General features: G+C 39.3%; 1 protein-coding gene across 3 annotated transcripts in view; it reads left to right on the forward strand.

Annotated features, from left to right (window-relative positions):
- The window catches only part of NRP1 (neuropilin 1), a 114757-nt gene that overhangs the window by 42858 nt on the left and 51712 nt on the right, over nucleotides 1-20187 (forward strand). For all 3 annotated transcript variants that reach the window (XM_026796245.2, XM_026796250.2, XM_026796254.2), the window contains exons 4-6: nucleotides 5043-5224; nucleotides 9683-9910; nucleotides 17387-17542. In XM_026796245.2, the coding sequence (XP_026652046.1) occupies nucleotides 5043-5224; nucleotides 9683-9910; nucleotides 17387-17542 (566 nt within the window). The remainder of the gene's footprint in view (nucleotides 1-5042; nucleotides 5225-9682; nucleotides 9911-17386; nucleotides 17543-20187) is intronic.

Consider the following 20187-nt stretch of genomic DNA (forward strand, 5'->3'; position numbering starts at 1 on the left):
CCCACATGTGAGGAATTACATCCCCTTGGTGCAGACTCCTGCACTGACAGTCCCAGCTAGAGGGAAGGCTGGTGTGTCTTCACACAATGGGTCAGTTCCCCAGTGCCCATGAGATGGGTTACCTTACAGGAGGCCCTGGAGACTGCTCAGGCTGCGCAGAGGAAGCTCAGATGAAGAGAAATGCAACAGATGCCGAGGTTACAGGCAGAAAATCAGCCCATTCAGGGCTATGCCTAATTTTTTATTTTTTTATGGCATGTACTTCTTTTTTCTTGTTGCTAATAAACTGGGATTAAGGTTGGTGTCCCTCAAGTGCCTGCAGCTTTTAAGCTTTTAGCTCTGGGATACAGACTGCCTTGTGCCACAAGCACTGCAGTAAATCCCACACCTCTAACCCTCAGTAACTAATGGGGCACAAAGCCACAGTGCAGAACAACTTGAAGCTCTTTATTTAGATTTCTTCTTGCAATGCCTTCTGTTCAACTAAAGTGGAGACTTGTGAGGAATAAAAAAAAAATCTTTATAAAATAAAGGCAAAAGAAAGATACATACTAAGAAGAAAATTTTCAGAACCAAAGATAGTCTGACCAAGGTGGATAATTCACGTCAGGGAGAAATTTAGCAGCTTGGTTGGGTGTGGAATCAGAATGATAACATAAAGAAACACTTGGGAAATTTTTTCATCCTAACAGGTGAATAGCCAAAGTATTCATAACAACCATATAGATCACAGTAGGCTGCAGAAAAATATGGTATACTTGGATGTAAATTATAGTTTTATATATTTCACTGACTGTTTCATAAAATTAAATGGCAGATATTTAGATTTCATCTGAGTTCTGCCTATTTCTTGAGAAGGAATTTTTTAAGGAAAAAGGCAGGAGATGTCACTGCCCTGGTAATAGCAAATGTGTAGAAGCAGAGTGTAGCTTGGCAGAATGGCTGGCTTCAGGAGCAGGCAGGGCTTTCCAGCAGTTGCACCTCACTTTCTGCAGTACAACACGCAGTGGTGCATTTGAGGGTCTCCAGCATGTTCAGAACTGAACTCCTATGTAAGCACTGTTGTCATTTACTAGAAACTGGTACTAGAAAATTCACAAAAATTTGAATTCTGCAGCTCTTTATGTTTTTCACTGCCCAGGGCTCATTTTATGGGTATTGTTTGGCCTTTTCCTTAAAATCATAACTTACACTTTCCAAAAAAGAAGAAGTTCTTTGCAATTCCTTAAAGACTTTGTAGAGGAATTTGAGATTCCCTTATCTTTGCACTGGGAATGTCTCCCAGACATGGCTTTACTAAACCATAAAATTGGGGCTAACTAGTATGGCCTGTCCAGGCAGCAGCTGGGAGGAGCAGAAAGCGTGTGTGAGCTCTTGCACGGCCGTTCATCAGTCTCCCACCCAAAAGCCTTGCACACTACAGAGGGTGCAAACAGAAATGGGATATCTGGAAAGACCCAGGCAAGCAAAAAGGGAATGTTTTTTCCATCATGGCAAAGTGGCTCCATGAACATATTCACTGATTGTCCTCCCTTCTGGGCAGGCATCTCCTGTTTTCACATCTGAACTCATGCTCGAGTCTTTCACCCGAAACTGCGCTCAGTGGCTAGCACCATGTTTATATTTACATCTCTCTGCCATAAGCCCTAAAGGACTATAAAATTACGAGAAATATTTGCCACACCATTGACAGCAGTAACTGAGTGAAGAATTGCCAAATGGGAAACCCAAATTTGCAAACTCAGTATTCTGGGCTGGGTGCCAAGTCTGTCTGGGTGCTGCGGAGGTGACACATTCAGTCTTCTCACAGGGATGCCAACGTGCCAACTGTATCCCTGGCACAGCATCTTCTGACAAACTTATGGAAAAGAACTGCTACCAAGTCCAGAGGGACATGCAAGCTGCTTTCTGAGCTTCCTTGGCAGCAACTCCATTTCCAAGTTGTGACTGTACTTTCTCCTATTTACAAGACCAGTTGTTTGTGATATGCTGTGGTCTCTGGTAGGATTTTGAAAAGTGCAAAAATGACAGCAGGATGTTGGTTTCCAAGTATAAACTAGTAAAATCCAGAGTAATTTTATTTCTCTGAGAAGAAAATAATATAGATACTCATTTACTGCAGCCCAGATATCATATGTTGCCACCAGTGTGGGAGAATCCAAATCCATTTGTTAGCTGCCAAAAGTAAAACATGATCATTAGAATATGAAGGTTGTGGGGCTGATCTCTAAAGCTTCCTCTTTCCAAATTGTTCTTCTTACCCTTTGTCTCACAGCTAAACTTCTTCACTGTCTGTCAGTAATTTTTCAAAATGAAAGAAAAAAATTGAAAAATCCTCCAATCTTCCATGGGGCTGCATGACCTCTAACTTGCAAAAATCCATTAAAAGAAAGCCTTTTAGTAGCCAAATTGTGTCATTTACAACTGCACAGCAGCCAGGAAGAGCACCATAAATTACGATTCTGTCACTATAGCAGACAATGGAAAGTGTGGGCAGGCTATTGCTATAAAGGAGGAAAACTAGGAGAGTGATAGAATTTAATTTAAATGGGTTTTTTTGCCTAATTTACTTCATATAATAGCAAAATTGGTACATACAGGTTAGTTATTTTTTGGCTGTATATGGAAGCAAGACTATAGCGAGACTACATAACACTGTTTATTTTTAAGGTGTACCAGAATAAAAGCACCAAATCCAAGCCTTTTGAATTTTTATCTCCTTTATATATGAAGCAAAAAAGAATGTACAATTTGCTTAGCATTTTTATTTAATTTTTTTTCATGCCATTTTAAAATTTGTGTACTGTTGAAGCTTGAGCAAGGAATGGTGACTGGGAAAATGGTGAAATAATGTCACCATGGGGTAAATGGAGCAAAGACTGTCACTGAGATGCTGTGGGTTTATGGGGTTACTCTTTCTTTTTAACAAGCAGCTGATTATTTGGAGAAAGGTTGTCTTGTTAAAAATTTTCAGCATACTTTTTTTCCTAAAATATAAAAATCAGTAGTATGTATCCCTGAGTACTTTCAATAGGTTTTGCAGGGAACCTAGAGCTAGCATTTATAAAGATATTTTTGAGAAGGGAAAATAAAAAACAAACCAGACAAAACCCCAACAATTCTGAAGTGTCTTTACAGCTCTTCTCCTTACTTTCATATCCTGTTATACACATAAAGACATCATAGAAAGAACAGAAGTCTATTTTTAAAAAGTACAGACTACTTAAGTATCTATAAAATTATCTCAGAAATGCATATTTCCACTTTGTATTTCCACCAATCTGCACTGGGACAGTGAAGCTAGTGAGCTGAGCAATTGCTTCTATAAAAACCAAATACATAAGAAGAAATGCAGTTAGCACAATATTTCACATATGTTAATGCTTACAGTTCCATCAGTGTCAGCTTTATTTTCTATTTGATATACACCAAAGCTGGCACACAATTTTAACTGATGAGGTAATGTCATTTTTAATTTAAGGAGCCTTAAGCTGTCCACTTTAACTAGTGATATCATCTTTGCAGCTGTCTCACAGGACTTCATGTAAACATAAGTAATGTGCCCTGGATGGTTTGGAGCAGAGTTGTTAAAAATGACATTGGTCATCATGAAGACATTTTTTTTCCTTTGATCTCTTTAAAAATGCCAGACACACTTTATTGTCCTGTCATTTTTAGCTCTTCCTTGTATATTAATATGGTTGGAACATTTCAGTTAGCATAACAGTAGAATATAAAGGTCTAAACAAATTAATGGCAACATTTTAATGTCAGTCGTAGTAAGATAATGAAAAGTAAATGAGATTGTCTGGCTAACAGCAACTTGTTAAATGAAAGGGCAGCGTGGCTGAGACACAGAGGCAGCAGCAGGGAAAAGCCTTTTGCTGCTGCCTGCAGGAGTCACAGGACACAACCCAAGCTCCAAATGCCACCACTTTCTAGGAGAAGATAAAACTGCTTCTGCAGATTGGGTCTGATCCTCCTTCCTGTCTGGGGTCAATGAAATCATCTGCTAATAAAACTTAAGACCAGACCTGTCTCTGCACCTGCAGTTCTCCCTCCCTTCATTCTCTTGTATTCCCTGGGCTGGTTTAGCACCCCAGCCTGCTGGGCTTGCTCTCCTCAGCCCTTGAACACCAAATCTGCCAGAGCAGACACTGCACGTTGACATCTCTGGTGACAGGGCTGAGGAGCCCTAAAGTGTTGCTCACAGGCAAACTTTTACTACCAATCATTATTTGGTTATTGCATGATTTTCCTTATACAGTCTTAGGTTTGATGTAAATCATCACTGAAGTTTTTAGCCCAGTCTGTCCAGTAATCACATGCTGTACAAATATGAATGTGGTAACGTGCACTTCTTGATTCAAATACCTAAGCAAAGGTGATTTGTATGGGAACAATTTTTGACTGAGAAAAGCCAAGTGCTGTGACTGACTTGTGGATTTTGTGATGTGCTCCAAACTGTTTGTCCAGATAACAAGGAAAAGAACAGATTTTTCTACCAGTGATCTGCAGCATTATGGAGTTTTGAGCAAAATCTAATGTTTAGGGATTTATTTATTATTCTGTGGACATATGTTTGGAGGACAGCATATGGAAATCAAAGCATTGTTCATAAAGAGCTACAGCCAAGAAGACATTTTTGAATTCATAACAGAACTTCACAGTTTGAAAAGAATGCTATGCATTATGTATTGATAACAACACTACACAGACAAAGGAACACAATTTAATAATACAGAATTGTGCTCGTGAGATTTCCTTTTTTTTTTTTTTGTTAATTGGTTACTTTAGCTGACATTGTCTGCAAGCATAATGGACACCATTCTTCCTAATAGTTCCATGTTGCCAGATGATGTCTACAGACATAATGTAGTCCATTTTAATTATTTCATTTTGCTTACATCTTTCAGCATAATGCATTTTCCAAGCAAGCTAGCATTTTTCTTGATTATCTATGTTGTGTTATGGTTTCTAAATTAATTAGGTCTCCTTCTTTCCTGGAAGTTAAAAGTTTCTTCCTTCCATTTATCTACCAGGTATGATTATGTTGAAGTGATTGATGGAGATAATGCTGAAGGACGCTTATGGGGAAAGTACTGTGGAAAAATTGCTCCCCCTCCTGTAGTGTCTACAGGACCATATCTTTTTATTAAATTTGTTTCTGACTATGAGACACATGGAGCAGGATTTTCTATCCGTTATGAAGTTTTCAAAAGAGGTAAGAAACTATTCATTTTTACATTGTTCATTGTGATTTTTACTTGCATCAGGAAGTTCACCTTAATTCTTTGGAATGGGGAAAATGCATGAAAATGCTTGAAAGAGAAAATCTTATTACCCTAGTCATTCCAAGATGGGGTGTGTGTTCAGTGGGTATAAATCATCATGAATCCAGTGGGTCAGCTGCATCTGAGGGTTGACTCCTCTGCATGAAATATGGTAGTTTTCGTCAGCTGTTTGTTTCAACCATCTTAAAACCATTAACTTTATTGCTTTCCTTTTTTTTAATAATAATTACTGTATGATTTACAGTGTTACTGCCTCAACAGCACTGCCTCAACCTTCTGAGTCCCTGGGTTATTTTGGTTAGTGCTTTGCTCTCTGCTCCCAAGGGATGGCTGTGGGCTCGAAAGGGCCCAAGTACACGTGGGCAGCAGATGATGTTGCTGCTGCTTTCACAAATCATGTTTGGGAGGTAAAGGAGAGAAGCAGCTCACACTGATGAGGCATGGCCTGCTGGGTGCTCGTGCCAGGAATTAGTGCCAGTGAGCACAATTAGTTTTATGGGGCACAGAGAAACAGAGAGTGCAGGATTAACCAGACAGAGAGACACTCCCTCTTTTATAACATTCTTCCTGAATCAATAGCTGGAAGGGCTGTAAGGTCACTCTTTTCGGCATACATCTTCTCTACAGCTGGATGGAGAGTAATAATTCATATATTCCATTCCTGGAGAATACAGGACCAAAACTCATCATATATGAAAAGACAATAACATTCATTTTATAGGAAAGAAAATTGACTTCAACATCAATGTTTAGGGTCATATTCACAGAAGCAGCTCAAAACTTCAAATTTCCAATGCACACCACTCCCAGTCAGTGCCCCATTTTCAGAACCAGTCCAAGTCCCTTTTATGCACCTACACCAGAGCCAGATTTTTAGCTGTGTTCAGCACACACTCCTGGTGGCAGCTGTACTGTTAATGAGGAGAAACACAGTAGTGAAGCCTCTTTTCTATTGCCATTGCTGCTCTGCACAGTGCTAATTGGGGCCACAGACCTCTTGTTCACCATCTTCCCTGTCTGTAAATCCACTCTTGACTCCCAGAAATTCTTTTGCTGACCTTCAGGGTCACATTTTCTGAAAGAATTCAGCATCCAAATGACACCAAGCTTTCCTGAAAAAATATCTCTATTTATTTTGATATCCTTTGGAGCTTAAACTCTTGAAAATATGTTCTGACGTTTCTCAGTGCTTATATATGCAGTACCATCTTTCATGAAGAACAAGGCTGAAACACAAGAGGAAGTGAAAGAATGATCTGTGAAACAATCTATTTTAGTAACTGAACCCTTTCAAGAAAAAGTTTTATTTATTTCCTGACAGTGTAAGGACAATTCAGAACTCTGACAGGAACATTGTATTTATTTCCTTGTGTGGTCATTTACATGCCTCAAAGATGCACATTTACCATGTTAAGATGGCATTATGAATGTGATTTTACACACATGGAAGTCAGGAAACGCAAAATTATGGCTCCCAGAGCAACTTTAACTCCAGTTCATTCCACATAAACTGTATATTAAGGCAGGACAGTTATCACCATGCCATGTTAGAAAATGCCATGTGTACACAAAGGATACAAATTATCATTGCTGTGGGAACACAGCCCTATTTAATTTCTAAAAAAATTCATATATGCTGTACCAGTTTTGCATTTTAATATCTGTGCCAAATAAAGCAGTTCACCCTTTTGCACAGGTGAAAGGTGAAGCTCAGCTGCTCACACCAGACAAGTATATCTGGTTTAGCATATTCACAACTTAGCTCATCATTTCCCAGGTATGGGAAGAATGATCCCAAGCCCAAGGTCCTGTGATGCTGAGCTGAAGGCTGAGCTTCATTCCAGCACACAATCTATTTTTGCCCATTACTCTTTTCTTCTCATTCATCTCTGTAGCCAGAGAGACACTGAAGAAGTTGTAAAGCTAAAACAGGACTAAAACATGAAACACATTTTGCCCAGCACTTAGCCCACATGAAATGTGCATCATTTTGGCTTGAGCAGACGTTCTATTTTAGGGTGCATGAGTGACGTATTCACTAGGAAAGGATCTACACAGTTCACATTCAACATTCCTAACTTTAGTCAACTAAATTTATGGTGTAAACTGAAAGAAAAGAAAGTGTCAACCAAGAAGGCAAATTATTTTTTGGCTCAGTGACACCTACAGATAGCAGATTAAATTATCCCCAATGTAATCTCTTTTTCTTTGCTCTCTCTGTTGCCTCCTCTCTGTATTTCCTTCACTTCATATCTCTTCCTTTGTGTACACATGTAGTTTCTCCACCCCAGAAGTATCTACTTTTGGTGTCTCCACTGGGACCTTTTCTGCCAGTTTTCCATGCACACTGGCCCACGGAGTTTCTCGTAGCCTCAGTATTGATATAATTCCTGCAGCTGCTTCACAGTGTCAGTAAAGGGTCAAAATCTTTGGAGGGCATTTTAGTGAGAAAGCACCCCTGAAAACAGTTTCTGTTTCTTGCACCAGATTGATTCAAACATGTTTAAAATAAAGCAAGCTGGCATCAAGATACTATGTGTGAGTGTAAGAGCCTGACGATTGCACACACTCGGAGCCAGGATCTGGCTGTATTTAATAAAGCAATAATGATCCTGGCTTACATTTTATATTGCATCTTTTATTGGATTCCAAGAGGAGTACAGAGCACTTTATACTATGAATGGCATAGCAAAGCTATTTTATCCTGGAACAGCAGCTACTGGTGGGAGTGAAGAGCAACAACCAGAATATAACCCTCCCCTACATGACAAGGAGACAAGGGAATGACAGGGAGAGAAGAGGAATATTCAACTAATGCGTAAGGGGGTGATTTAATTATAGGCAAAATGTAATTTCCCAAATTGGAATGGGTCAGGTTACATGAGCATCAATATCCACATCTTCCAAAATATGCCATGAAGTGTTCTGAATATTGATGTGATAGTTCAAAAATTTCCTCTCAGTGTCTGTTGAAGGGCAAGGATACCTGAACTGAGTAAATTCATTCAGACCTCTCTCTTGAGTGCTGAATTTAGCTGGGAGTTGGCCAGATCTGTGGGGGGTAATATGTTTGGCACATTCACAATGAAAACATTTTCTATAGTGAAATAAGAGTATTCATATATGCAACAAGCCAGACTGTTTTCCTTCAAGGATCTGTGTTAGGCATTGGAAATCCTCTAAGGCTGCTGACTACAGTCTCTAAGGATGCTGGGCATCCTCATCCAGATTGGGGCCTCACACACATCATCCTCCTGAGCAGACCTGCCTGTTGCCACCAAGCTCTCTCCCTGTGTCCTTCCTCTCCTCCATGTCTGAGGACCTTCATTTGAGTCATGCTACCCAAACTCCCCAGGCCAGCTGATATCCACCAATGCCCCCAGTCCTGTAAATCACTCTATTCAATCTGGAGTGTCAAAAGGCAGACCTTGTGGGAGGATGTGTGGGCAGTGCCTGCAGCTGACTTGTGAGTACATCTGCAGGTGTGGGATCCACAGAGAGGATTCCTGAGGGACCTGAATAAAGGAGAAATGAGATCCATCAACAAGAGAGAGACTCCAGTTTGTCCCCTGTACTCACAAAGGCAAATCCAGTGACCTGGCCTTTTATACCCTCACATCTTCACTGCCAGTTTCCTGCTCCACCAAGAGCACTGTTTGGAGCATCCCATTATGCCGTGGTGGGAACATCAGGGAAAGCTGGTGTGTCAACACTGACATTAGGTGACTTCTAGCAACACTGCCTGTAATCACACAGTTTATCATGCCCACACTAACAGCAACATTTTACTGGTGCACCTGTGTCAACACCACTCAGAATGAGTCACTCACCCTCAGTACATGTACGAATTACCTTTCACATTTAGTTTGTCAAGGAGACATAGGTCACATCTGGCAGAGTTACTGAGTCAGTGCTCCAGGAATCTGAAACCACTACTCCCTCTACTGAATTCACTCACCCGCTTTTGTAAAAAGTTCTATTTCACCAATAAAAGCCTGTCAGCCATAAGATTTAAAGATTTGAGCTTGAAGGGGCTATAATTATTTCTCTAGGGCTCTGTCGAGATTTCTGCAGCTTACACTTTCATTGTTCCCACATGACTTTGTATTTGTCATAATTTTTTCTAGAGCTGGTACAAGTTTTCATGTTGTTCCATACAAATTGAAAATTGAAGATCAGACAGTATATGTGGATTGGGCTTTAAATGACTGACTATCAATAATAGGAACAAGCTGGCTGAATGATTAATGCGGCGATTAAAATGAGGTGTTTCATTGAAAAGCCACCTTTGCTGCTGGAGAGACAATACAACCTAATTTGTTTTCCAGCTAACTGCTTTGCTTAGTGGCACAGTGTTAACCCTGTTGATTTTTCTCCTTCTCCTACAGGACCTGAATGTTCCAGAAACTTTACTTCATCAAGTGGAGTGATAAAGTCCCCTGGATTCCCTGAAAAATATCCCAATAGCCTTGAATGCACTTACATTATCTTTGCACCAAAGATGTCAGAGATTGTACTGGAATTTGAAAGCTTTGAGCTAGAACCTGACTCAAATACTCCAGGGGGAGCATTCTGTCGCTATGACCGATTGGAAATCTGGGATGGATTCCCTGATGGTAAGAGAAAAATGGACTGTAATATGCATAACCATTACTATGGAGTGGCCTGCAGAAGGCATAGTCCCATTTTTTAAACTGTCATGCTAGAGAGATCCTTGCTTGATTTATGTGAAGTGAGTTGAATTAGAAAGAAATGGAGAAAATGCTCTGTAAATTCATTCAGTAAAGCATATCATAGTGTGAATGATTTTTTTTTTTTAATGAAATATGTTCAGCTTTAACAGTTGGCTTAGCAGAAACCTCTGTGTTCAGTGGTAAGATGTGATGAACCTCCTACACTAAAATAAATTAAATGTGAAGTCTTATAATAATGAGTCCTCAAATTTTCACAGCTAACCCAAGAGTATAGTCCAGACATTTTCAACAAATTGCAGAAGCTGGACTCCAGGTACTGACCCTCTGGCTTGCAGAGGAATTGTGTTACAGACCAGCTGCCAAAGCAGAGAATCTCTTTGCCAGAGAAAATGTGGTGTCCATGCAGTTGAAATCATAATGACTAAACAATTACCCAGGTCAGTAAACAGTCACTGTTCATTCAGGTGACTTCAGTGACTGGGCACTGCAGGGTTCCTCCATTATAGTGATCTCTCTTCCAACAGTTTAAGCCAATCCAAAGGTTTTATCTTAATTTGTTAATTTATAATCTCTGATTAGATGGCCTCATGTGTCAGGGTGGGTGTGTTGGGTACCCTTCTGGAATGTCTCTGCCATCTCAGTAATTTTCCATTTAGTTTTTGACCACACTTGACCTTGTGCACATTCCCTAAGTGCATAGCTAGATATTAGCTAACCCATAGAGCCAGAGAGCCCTCATTTCACCTTCTGCGCAACCCCATATCCCTGTTTTACACTGAGTCTGACAAATAAAATAGCTACATGATTTCTCTGTGTTTTTCAAGATTCAAATCTCCACTAGGCAGGGCAGCCATGTATCAATTCTCCAAGGGCCCAGAGCCAAAAGCTGCAGCTCCAGCCTAAAAGGGATTGTTCAAGCTGAATCCCCAACCTTTAGGGTGCCCAAATGCCTATATGAGCTGTGTGGAAACAGCTATGTAAAGCTGATTATTAGTAATGCCTTTTTCACTGTTTCTGTGTTTGGCATAAGCTGATAAAGAGAAGCATCTTGAAGCTGTCCTTTTTCTTCTTAATTTTTAATTTGTAGCAAAATTCAGTGACTGAAGATTTATGTTGTTTGTATAGGACACTAATTACAACAATTTCCGTTTTCCACTAGTGTGATAACCCATATTAATAGATTATTTTGGTTTGTTTTATGAACAGCAGCAGCAGTTTCTACAAACTGCTAATCCTACATTAATATTTGATTTAAATGAAAATATAACTTAAGGAATATACTTTAATAATGCATTAAAACTTGACTGTTTTCCTAAATAAATCCCCAGCATAATTTTGCTTAAAGCTTCCATTGATGCTGCAAGAAATATATGTATTTTAGCATATATTTGTGCTTTTTTTGTTCATATTTTATGCTTAATGGGTTTATCATGGCTCTTTTCAGTCCATTTCAATAATGAGTGAAGAAAGACCCATAACAGTAGCTAAAAGACTATTTAGTATTTAATGCCTCAATTAGAAAAACAATATTTTAATAGTACAATAATGATGTCTGGAACATTTAATAATAGGTTTATTTGTATATAGGCCAAATCTGTCCTGTAGAGCTTGCATTTAAACTGATATTTGAAAAGATGATCCAGTAAATCAATTTATGTGTAATATAACCAAAAAGAAATGCATTATTATCAATGTAGAGGGTTTCAAAGCAGTAATTTCCTGGTTCAAAAAAGTGGATGAGCCATACTGAAGACCAATTATCAACAGGCATTATCAGCCTTCTGCAAACTGTCTCACAAACTCTCTGCACTGAAAATGATCCTGACATCCACTAAGGGTACTTGCGTGTTTACTTGTAAATATTCAACAGAATTTGTAGGCTGGAAAAATGTTTTCTTTGCTATAAACTGTTGGAAGTTGCAGCAGTTGTAGGAAAAATGTTTGCTGCATCATTTCACTGTAGGATGATCCTCAGCCAGCAGTCAGTCTCTCTTGTTTAACTTAACACTACAAAGAAAGAGGGAATGTGATTGCTTTTCTATTAATGCATCACAGGATGAATCCCTGGGAGGGAGAACTATTTCAACTGAAGAGCAAAGCTGGCACAGGAAACCACTGGTACAACCTGGCCTTGAAATTCAGTTCAAGACAGAGAATGTCTGGATACTGGAGAATATATAGAGAGAGAGTATCTGGGGAAAAAGAAATCTAACTTGTATCTGCATGAAAATAGTAAATTTCTACACAATGATAATTAGACAGTATGGCTTCCTTTGATGGAGGGAGTGAGTCTTTGAGCCATTTGTCCCTTTCCCTTTAGTCTGAGCAAAAGTATTCTGCATTAACTGATATTAAATAATATGGTTGTGTGCACTTCTAATTTGCTGGTGTACTCCCTTGCACAGTTTTAGCACAAGTCAATTTGCACTTTCCCAAGAAATTCCTAAGCATGATTTGGGGGACAGTGAAAGCCAAGGATCATTCTGAACAGGCAAGCTGGACATGGCCAGCCAGTAAGAGCCCCATAGAGACAAGTTGTGTCCCTCTCTTAGTCTGGTCCCAGGAGCAGTCCCTGTGACTGGCTGCAGGCCCAGAGGGTGTCCCCTGGCCCACTCTGTTTAGTGATATATCCACAGAAAACGAAGTTATTTTTCTTTGTTGTAATGCATTGCTGCTCACATGCCCGGTTGGGTTAAAGCTGCTATTGCAGTGATATAAATGTGACAGAAGGGTTTTTTCATATATGGAAAAAATTTTTATTCATCAGTTCACATCCCCTGCTTCACAGCATCACAGCTGTGTCTTCCTGGGATGATGGCAGTATTGTAATAGGAGAGAGAGAACAGTTTTTTGGAAAACAGTTGCTATCTCAACTACAGCAGAATTAGGTGGACAGCCCCCTGAACATGCATCTCTGGAAAACAGGCATGAGCATTTGAGCCAGGCACAGCTGGTCCCTCTGTTCCCAGCAGGGAACAGCATCCCACTCTGTCCTGTCCCAACATCTACTTTAGGACACAACTAAAGGACTGCAGTGTCTTGTCTCGTTGACTGTAGTGAAAGCTATGAATCCCTAACACAGATGTAAACTTCAGCCTAAGTTAGAGCAGATGAAACCCAACATAAGTAGAAAATGTTTCCACTATAGAATTTAATAAGCTACAGTCCATAGAGAACAGCAGAAAATAAATTTACTGTTTTATACAGTTGGGATTATATTTTCCTTCCTTCCCCCCTCAAAAAGCAAAAAAGTAGAGAAGAGAAATGGTCTTTTAAACAATTTTTCACAATGATGTTTAAAAGGATATGTCAAAGTCAGTAAGCTTACATTTACATTTTACCTCTACATAATTTCTATTTCTCTGATGGAAAACAATTTTCTGTTAGAGAATTTGACAGCAACTGTAGCAGTCATTCAAAAAGACGTAAATCCTGAAATGCTCTGTCACAGTCATGGAGTCCTCAGCCTACCTGGCTGTCCTTTCAGTGGATTGAAGCTGGCAAGTGCTGAGTATTTGCTACTTGGTTCTACAAAATACGTGCTTATCTTTGAAGCATGTGAACAGTTAGATTGCCTTCAAAAGGAATTCGCCAAGGACCCTTACAGGATGAAGTTAAACAGTGGTATAAGTGTTTTGCTGTTTCAAGAGGGGAATGCTAGGCATTCAGGAATGTCTCAGACCTGGCATTTTGTTTCGTGGAAAACACCCTGTTGAGGAATATCTGAGAACTACAGGTGCTTGTTGCAAATATTGTACAGAAAAGGGACTGTGGTTTGAAAGAGATAACAGGTGGATTCAGAGCAGGAGAGTGAGTAGATCTCAGAACAGAAAGATGTGATTTTGCATGAATAAGCTAGATACCAAAAATATCTTTGCCCAAGGCACAGATATATCTCAGCCAGTATCTGCTGAGAGCACTCCATTGATGACTTTGAAGAAAAATAGCCCACTCAAGAGGAGGACTAGCTTTAGTGATGAATTGCACATATTCATCATGCAGCTCTCTTTGAAGCTCTATAGGCTGTCTACTAGAGCTCAAACGTAATTTAAAGAAGTTTACATATGGTTTGAGAACCACAGCCTAAGCATTGCTGCTTCAGTCAATACCACAAGAGCTTCCACTGAATCACAGAGCAAAGCAGAATGCTTTACTGCAGTCATTAACATCAGTGCAAATGAAGGTTGCTATTAATCTAAGTGTGTTTCTCCTGTTGTGGCTGCTTTCTACACTCTTGTGAGAAGCCATTAAGATCTAAGAGCATACACAAGCTCAGTGGAGTTGACTGCTGGAATGCAAAGATGGAATTAATTTTTTGGTTGTTTCTTCTTCAGCATCCTAAATTGTGTGCAAATGTTTTTTCAATAAAAATCATAGTGATGTGAAAATGCTGTCCACAACATACATGCAAGCTTATAAAAAATAGCTTGAAAATTAAATACATGGCTACTTAACATAACATTTGTTTTAATATTTTAGAAGTCTGATATACTTTTTTTCCTTGCTTTTGGTTTTTTTGGGGGGGCATTCTTAGCCTAATTCCAAAAGCTAATATTTCAGCTAAATGCGTAAATGTGTATTTCAGTAATATTTAGAATTTCCTCATATCAATATTTTCATGCAGAAGGGAAAACAATAGTAAAGAAAAGAAGAATCAGTAAGGATAAAGTTTCTGTTTGGTCTTGAACCACCAGCCACTTACTATATATTCTGCACTCTGATCTGTAAACCTTACAAAATACTTATTGAGGCTAATCAAGGATTTATTCAAGCTATAGAATTAGATTCTGCATTTTGGCAAACACATGCAAAATAGGTTTCTTAGTTGTCCCTCCATCTTTTAACTAGAAAGTTACTGTTTTCCACTGTATAATACTGCGTCAGTGAAAAGAGGAGCCAAGGTCTCAGAAGTTGCTACAGCATGGGCAGCCAGATGAGGTGGCTGGCTCACTGAAATGCCTTTGTTCTGCAGGTAGTATAGAAGCATCCTTGAGTGAGAACATAATCCAAGTGAAATTTGGAGTATCCCATACCGAGGGAAGCTGTCATAGCAACAGGATGGTCCACAGTTAGAGGCTGGCCTAGGGACTTTTCAGCACCTTCTGCCCCAAAATTCCCATTTAGAACTCTACACAGTCTAATATGAAATCCCATCTCATTTCCTAAGGAATTGTCAGGAAGATGGTAAAACATAACCAGTGGCATAGTCTGCCTAAACAGACAGCAGTCTCAACCCTGAATGATTCCTCAGATGGGTTTCCTGCACAGCATTTATTTGATGTGGTGACACATGAAATATTTGATAATTTATTGTCATTCAAAAGTTTCCAATACTTGAATGAAAAAAAGAATAGAAGGGAGGAACTTTGTGTTAGCTATTTATGGAAGAAGGAGAATTTCTATTTCACCCAGTTGTGCTCAGATCAATACCGTATTAGCTCAGCAGGCTAAGGTTTACACGTTGCGCAAAAAAATTCAATACCTCTTTGTGTCATATTCTGCACATTTTTGGCACTTGCATCCACATAGCTGGCAAAGGGAATAGTACTGTGATGGCAGGGCCAATCTGTTGAGGACTCAAATGCATAATCACTAAATATGTCTTAAAAATTATAAACCAGTGAGTCATGGGGAATCTTAAAGCCTGTCTGCTTTAAACAAAGTTCTCTTCTGTTTGTCCTTTCAAAGAGGCTTCCCTACAGGAAATGGGAGGAGGGAGGCTCAGAGCACCATAACATGGTAGCTTTATCCTCCTTATATTCTTGCAGCTCAGAGCACCATCAGCAGCAATAATCTTGAAAGCCATTCTGAGAAAGAGCAGGATCAGAGCTGTTTGCACACAGAAAATGCAAAAGAAAACAAACAAAAAAAAGAACCAAAAACCTGCAGCACGGGCATTATTTTATATTTTTTAAAAGCCACTAATGGTACCAGTCTAAACAAATTTCTCTCTCTGAAAAATAAAACCATGAAGCTTCAATGATATCTAGGATGAGGAAGAATTCAATTCATATCCTGTATAGGATGTTTCATTCTGTCAATGCTGCATGGAACAACAACCTTAGTGGAAAAAGTCTGAATTGGCAGGTATTTCAAATGCCATGGGATTGCCAAGGCAACTGAAGAGTAACTGTGGCCAGAGTATGGATAGAAAAGCACATGCTGGCAACAAGAGGTATAACATCTGAGCTCCCTCTTTCTGGCAACCCTAGGGCCTTACAGAAATGTGTAGCTTACATAAGTAAGTATTAAGTTATTCCAAGCTGGTGCTGTTTAACTTGTTGGAAAATGCCAATAAAGGACTAGAAAATTATGTTAGCTGTAGATTTTCTTTGAACTGTGAATAATTAGGATATCTAAACATTTTACATTTTAAATTGAAAGTGTAATGGACTTCCTAGAGAAATGACAAGGTGTTAATTTAAGCCTGGAAAGCCAGTGGTGCAAGCATTAGAATGGCGCCTCATGATTATTTTCATGATTGACTCCATGGGTGGGTTTTAGCATTATCTTCTCTTATTGTTTGTAAGCACAGATGTACCACCATTCCACAGCCTAGGGACCTATCTGTAGGGAATGCTCAAGTGCTAGAAGGCCACATATGTTGGTTGTGAATTGAGTAGCTTAATTAAGGAAAAAGATTATCTCACTGCCCAGGAAATGTTGAAAAATACCAAAATCTGGTTTATACAGTGTTAGCATGAAGAGAGATCATGTAACTGTGTATGTGTGTGTATTCTGTGACATGAAGATATACTTAAGAAATTCTTGCTCTTTTGAAAGGATTAAGATTTCACTCTCTAATTCTTTTACAATATTCCTTAATATTGGCCATATGGGCAAAAGAGCTATGGGGTTTGAAAGCCTAAATCAAGGGGGATGAAGAGTCATTGGTCATAGCCTCAATATGAGTCAAAAATGTTTTCAAAGTTTGAGATTAAATTAACAGATCATCAGCTGTATAGAGCATAAAACCTGGAAGCACTGTTTGAACTCCTCACAGCATCTTGTGTATGTACTAGGTTGGCAAATCAGACCATTCAGTTGCTCTTGTCATAAATTGGTGCTTCAATCAAACTTTGGAAAATACTTATGGTGCTTTGTATGAGTAATTTTGTGCATCATTGCCCTCTCTGCACACTTTGAAGGACACTCTTCCTGGGTCTGTACATTTTCAGAGGTTCATGGAGTGCTATCTGGAGCATTTTAGAAGTACGATTGCCAGGGTAGGATAAACAATTTATTGTTCATCACTAAATTATTGATGGCATTGTTATTTTGAGCTGCTACAGAGGTTGACCATTTCCTGCTGAGGGACTGTCTTTGGGAGGATATTGTAGTGGCACCTATTGTCAGAGCAGCCCTGGCAGTTTACTATTGTATCCTGTTTCTTTGCAGTTGGCCCACACATCGGGCGTTATTGTGGGCAAAACAACCCAGGACGTGTCCGCTCTTCCACGGGGATCCTTTCAATGGTATTCTACACTGACAGTGCAATAGCAAAGGAAGGCTTCTCAGCAAACTACAGTGTGTCACAGAGCACTGTCTCAGAAGGTCAGTATTTATCTACCCCGCAGAGCTTCTTGGAAAATGCTCTCTGTTATGTCTTCTTGCACACCAGGTGTTGTCTGAAGCTTTAAAGAAACCTTAAATAAATAAGAGGGTAGAGAAAGATTGGTTCTGTTTTCCTTTTTTCTTTTTTTTTCTTTTATTTTTAAGAACAGCTGCCCTTTGAAAAAAAGTGCAAGGAGCAGAATTCTCCTTACAGTTTTATTCCACTGTATTGCCAGGAAGTTGGGATAATTATTGCGGAAAACTGTGCTGACCAAGGAAAGGCAGGAATGCAGAGCAATTGAACACTTGCATTAAAACAATGAAACATGAACAATGAATGCACTATCCAAAGCCTCCTTTTATTACATGGAATAAGCTTTGATGATCGATTTCTTGAATAAAAAGGACCCATTTAATATATGTGCTCTTGTTAAACCATTTCATAAGCTAGCTAAGCTTTGTTCTCTGTCTCATATTTTTTTCTCAGTTGACTCCTTTTCATGCTTACCCTTTGGACAGAGAATGAAATGAAGTGAGGGAAACAGGAAAATAACACGCTGTGTTACACCATGTCCTTGCAGATTTCATTGCTTTCCTCAATGATAAAACAAACACTTTATATCAAAGTCCCTCTCCTTTCTGTGTCTTTACTGAGTTTTGAGCAGACTCATACCGATTTGATGTACTTGTTTAGTGAAAAGAGGGACAAAAGAAAAATGAGTAAACTGAAAATTTAACTGTAACTCCATATCTCTCCTCCACTCTGTGCCTTTTTGAGAGCTTTCTTACACACATGTAGGGAGGAAGAAGGAATGGGGGAATCACAGCCTCTGTGGATGGGAAGCATTGCACCTTCAGCTAGTTTGTTTTCTCCCTATGTAGGTGCTGCTCCCATCCCTTCATAACTAGCACAAACAGCCTGTGTCCCCCATGTCCCCCTCCTGCACAGCCACCCTCCCCAGGCTGTAGATGCACCATCACTCTGAAGTCAGAATTAATGATATCTGCTATGCTGAGATGCCTTCGGCTCTTAAACACAGGACAGCAGAACAGAAGTTGGTGTGTATGAAAACCCTTTTGGATGACAAGACAAAGCATTTTACATGCTGCAGACTTAGACAGAGAAGCAAATTCTCTCGTTTAATTTCAGCCACCCTTACTCTTTGTGTTGCCTGGTCACCTCCAGAGGACAGCCCAACCTAATTATCCCAGTTGTGTGAGGTGTCCCCAGGAGCTCCTTGTCCCTCTCAGTAGACTACAGGGCAAGCCAAAGTGTCTGGATCAAACTAGACACTTTTTTGGTATTTTGATATTACTCCCGCCTATCATGTTTTGCATTCTCTGTAGTGCCTCATGGCTTCCCTGTAGGTTTCAGGCAGAAGTTCTTTGCCTTTGAGCCTTACCCTGCTGTAGTTTAGCTTCAGTACTTCACCATGTACCTAATACATGGAAGCAGCACAGAATGGGGGAGAGGGTCCTATTCCACAGGAAATGCTGCTGGTATGATTGAGTTATGGGAAGCCCCAAGTACAGTTCCTATAAAATAACCTGGTAACATTTCTGAATGTAAATTTCTGGATCTCTGATAAAAGATTTAAGCTTTTTTTTTTTTTCCACAATACTTTAGTTTTCATTGAAAACACTAAACTTCATCTATTTAAAACTCAGTTTTCCAACTCGTGGTTGTTGAAATTTTCAGCTCAGCACCCACCCCTACTAGAGAAACATCAGCTCCAGAGAAGATGCAATAAAAAGGAGCATATATCCAACATATATCCAACTCCGTTTCACAGAATTATGTCAGCTTAATTTCTAATAAAGGAATTAATTCTATTTCATAGTGTGAAGTCCTTGAACAGAAGCATGGGCACATGGGGTTTTTTTCTCTTGCCCTTGTACTGGGGTGCCCCTGTACTGACATGAAGGCCCAGGAGCACCTGGGTGTGAGGATCTGTCTGAAGCTAGTGGCTTCTTTTCCCTTGGTACGGGTTGGAGCCTTTATTTTTAAAGATTGAGAGAAGAATTGAGTCACTCTGCCCTACCAACCTTTGAACTCACCATAGTGATTAGGAAGTCAATTGATTCTAAATTAGCTAGGTAATTTTTGTGTAAACAAAAAGAGATTGAATGGAGATGATCAACTCATTTGCAATGCACCACATTACAGAAGAGCTGGTAATTTCCTTAGGTCAATAATTTTGTGGCCTGAATTCAAATTTTGTTCACCAACTTCATTCCAATGTCCAGAATCCAAAGAGAACGGTTAAAATTTGAATAATATTTTTTAAGCATTTTATATGTTTTGTACTGAAGTAAATAGTTTTAAAATGAAATTATTTCATAAAGTAGTCTAATTTGTCTTTTCTGGGTTTTTGCATAATTTTGAGGTGAACAGAGATTGTTCTGTATTATGAATCCACAGGAGTGTCTGTGCTAGCCCAAGATAGACTCTTCTATTGTCCTGTACTGAAATGGCCACAATACTGGGCTAAAATATTTGTATAGCATTATTATTGCAGGAATTGCCATGGCAACTCAAATGGCAGTATTAAGAATGACACCATAAGCCCAACACTGCCTCACTTAAAGTTGCTAAAGTATTCAAAGTCACATAACAATAAATTCTTTAGATATTCATATTCAAA

The sequence above is a fragment of the Zonotrichia albicollis genome, chromosome 1 (genome assembly GCF_047830755.1).
Source record: "Zonotrichia albicollis isolate bZonAlb1 chromosome 1, bZonAlb1.hap1, whole genome shotgun sequence".
NCBI lineage: Eukaryota > Metazoa > Chordata > Aves > Passeriformes > Passerellidae > Zonotrichia > Zonotrichia albicollis.